Consider the following 2,301-nt stretch of genomic DNA (forward strand, 5'->3'; position numbering starts at 1 on the left):
CTGTTAATCAACACAACACATTGTAATGTAAGCACAACTTCTTGGTTTTTTTTACTGACATTTCCATTACCAGATTTGGTCCAATAACTACTGAGCCCAATGCTTATAAGCAATCCGGTGAAGCTGATCATACCCTGCAAGAACTCCAGCTCCAGCAACTCCAAGAAGCATGTTGGCAGTAACTCCTCTATACAGCGCACAGAACCCTTCCGTTTTCAATATCTCTCTTAACGCATGAACGGAGTTCCTGTATTTAACCGGCTGCCCTGACGTAAGCATCATTCTCCTCCTAAGCGTATCAAAAGGGTAAGCGATGACGCCTGCAGAGGTAGTAATGCTCCAACCCAACAGAAAGCTAGCCAAGAAGTTCCCCTGTCAAAACAACCACACTCTCACTCTTAGATTAAAGCAAACTACAAAGGCATATAGAAACTACATTTACCTCCAAGGAACCGACTAGAACAATGGGTTTGATGGTATCGTACATCCCGAAATACATGCCTCGGTAAAGAGTGATTCCAAGTATCGAAACCCCAAATCCACGGTAAAGCCCTTTAACACCGTCGCTTGACAGAGTCTTACGGTACACATCAACCATCCCTGTAAACTGCCTCTTCCCACTAACCGAACATTCTTTAGCATCAGTGCCTAAACGTGTCCGTGCGTAATCCAAATGGTAGAGAAACAAGGAGGTCGTAGCACCAGCAGCGCTTCCGGAGGCAACATTCCCAGCGAACCACTTGAAGTAACCGTGTTTCTCTTTGGAACATCCGAGAAGGTTCTTGAAGTAGCCTTTAAATGCAAAGTTGGAAGCCTAAATAAGAAGAGCAAATTAAAAAGACAATAAGAGGCGAGTCTAATAAAGATTAAGCTATCTTTAATTAATAATCAAACACCTGTGTAGGGAAATAACGTATGACGTTGGCTTGGTTTCCTCTCCAGAAGGAGAGAAGGCCTTCTTCTCTGAAGATTCTGAGGAAGCAGTTGCTCACACCGGTGTAAGGTTTTGTGAGGTGTCCTGTCTTGATCATCTCTCCTTGGTTTTGGAGTAAAAGCTTCACCCTTTCGATTGGAGCGGCTGCGGATTTGGCGACGATGGCTGCTGCGCCTCCCATTAGGAAATCCGTTGAGAATTTCTCCGGTTTTCTGGTCGAAGTCATCCTTTTTTTTGTCCACCCACCAAACCTAAATTAAATATCAATTAGTTAATAACGAATTCATCTTTTAAGAAAACAAGAATGAGATGTAAAGGAAAGAGAAATGAATAACCTGGAGACTCCTCCTATATGATCTTTCGCCGTCGGGCGGCGAAAGATCGTTTCCAGGTCCAGGAGGAGAAAGCGAAGCGTGCGACTTCTTTTCTCTTTGTTTGATTCCTTTTAGAATCAAATCCAATAAAATAGCAAAGAGATAAATCGTTTCCATCGAAAAGATGAGTTTTCTTTTTCTTTTTTTTTTAAATAAAGGTTTTGTCCTTTTCTATTTTTATTTTCTAAAATAATTCGAAATATATATGCCGCCGAGAAGAGCCAGCAGCTAATCTCACTCACTCGCTCAACGTTCGACGTCGCCACTCGTATAGTGAATCTCTCTCCTTGACTCTCGCTTTGCTGGAGACCTATAGGTTTGCTAATCATCATATATTTTAGTTTTTTGTGCTAGGGTTCTGAGATCAGTGTGACTTCAGGTTCCTCTGCATTGAGCGGTTTCATAATCCCCCGTTGATTTTTTGAATTAGATCTCGAATCAGAAAATTATGGTTCGATCAAACCAGAGCCTACGGATTTATGGTTAACAGAAAACCGGCATGGTGACTGAGCTGTGTTACACGTGGTTTTAGTTAAAGACAGGCCGTACCTCACTAGCAGCTTCCATCATGTTCTTTTAATTTGTTATGTAATTCTCAAAGAGAAAGTGAATTATGACAATGGTGTTTTGTTTATCTCAGGAAACAAGGGCAAGCTCAAAACTAGCTGATTCGGAGCGCTTTCCTTCAGACTCGTATAGGTATTCTCAATCTCTTTGCTGAACCTGAACATTACTTGTTTCAAAAAAAAAAAAACACTGTTCTTTAATGTTTCAGCAGTTCTGGAGTAGAGCAGGCAATAGGCTGCTATGACACACCTGTTCAGGTTTCTCTTATTTTACAAAGCAAGTGTCCTTAATTTCCATTAGCTTCCATTTATTTTGTGATGCTATTCTGTTACCTTGAAATTGGCGTGTGAGATACTTAAAGCTTTGGTTTTTGAGGTGTTTAGTTTTTACAAGTTGGCGTCACAGAGTCCATATTGTAAGTAGTAG

General features: G+C 41.1%; 1 protein-coding gene across 1 annotated transcript in view; it reads right to left on the reverse strand.

Moving 5' to 3' along the window:
* LOC130507768 (ADP,ATP carrier protein ER-ANT1-like) overlaps nucleotides 1-1,440 on the reverse strand; it is a 1,657-nt gene extending 217 nt beyond the window's left edge. Inside the window, exons 1-4 of the mRNA XM_057002421.1 lie at nucleotides 1,270-1,440; nucleotides 897-1,185; nucleotides 443-792; nucleotides 1-372 (exon numbers count right to left, since the gene is read on the reverse strand). Coding sequence (XP_056858401.1) covers nucleotides 88-372; nucleotides 443-792; nucleotides 897-1,185; nucleotides 1,270-1,425 — 1,080 coding nt within the window. The 5' untranslated portion in view covers nucleotides 1,426-1,440 and the 3' untranslated portion in view covers nucleotides 1-87. The remainder of the gene's footprint in view (nucleotides 373-442; nucleotides 793-896; nucleotides 1,186-1,269) is intronic.
* Between the last annotated feature and the right edge of the window lie 861 nt (nucleotides 1,441-2,301).

Source organism: Raphanus sativus, unplaced genomic scaffold (genome assembly GCF_000801105.2).
Source record: "Raphanus sativus cultivar WK10039 unplaced genomic scaffold, ASM80110v3 Scaffold5647, whole genome shotgun sequence".
In the NCBI taxonomy this organism is placed as follows: domain Eukaryota; kingdom Viridiplantae; phylum Streptophyta; class Magnoliopsida; order Brassicales; family Brassicaceae; genus Raphanus; species Raphanus sativus.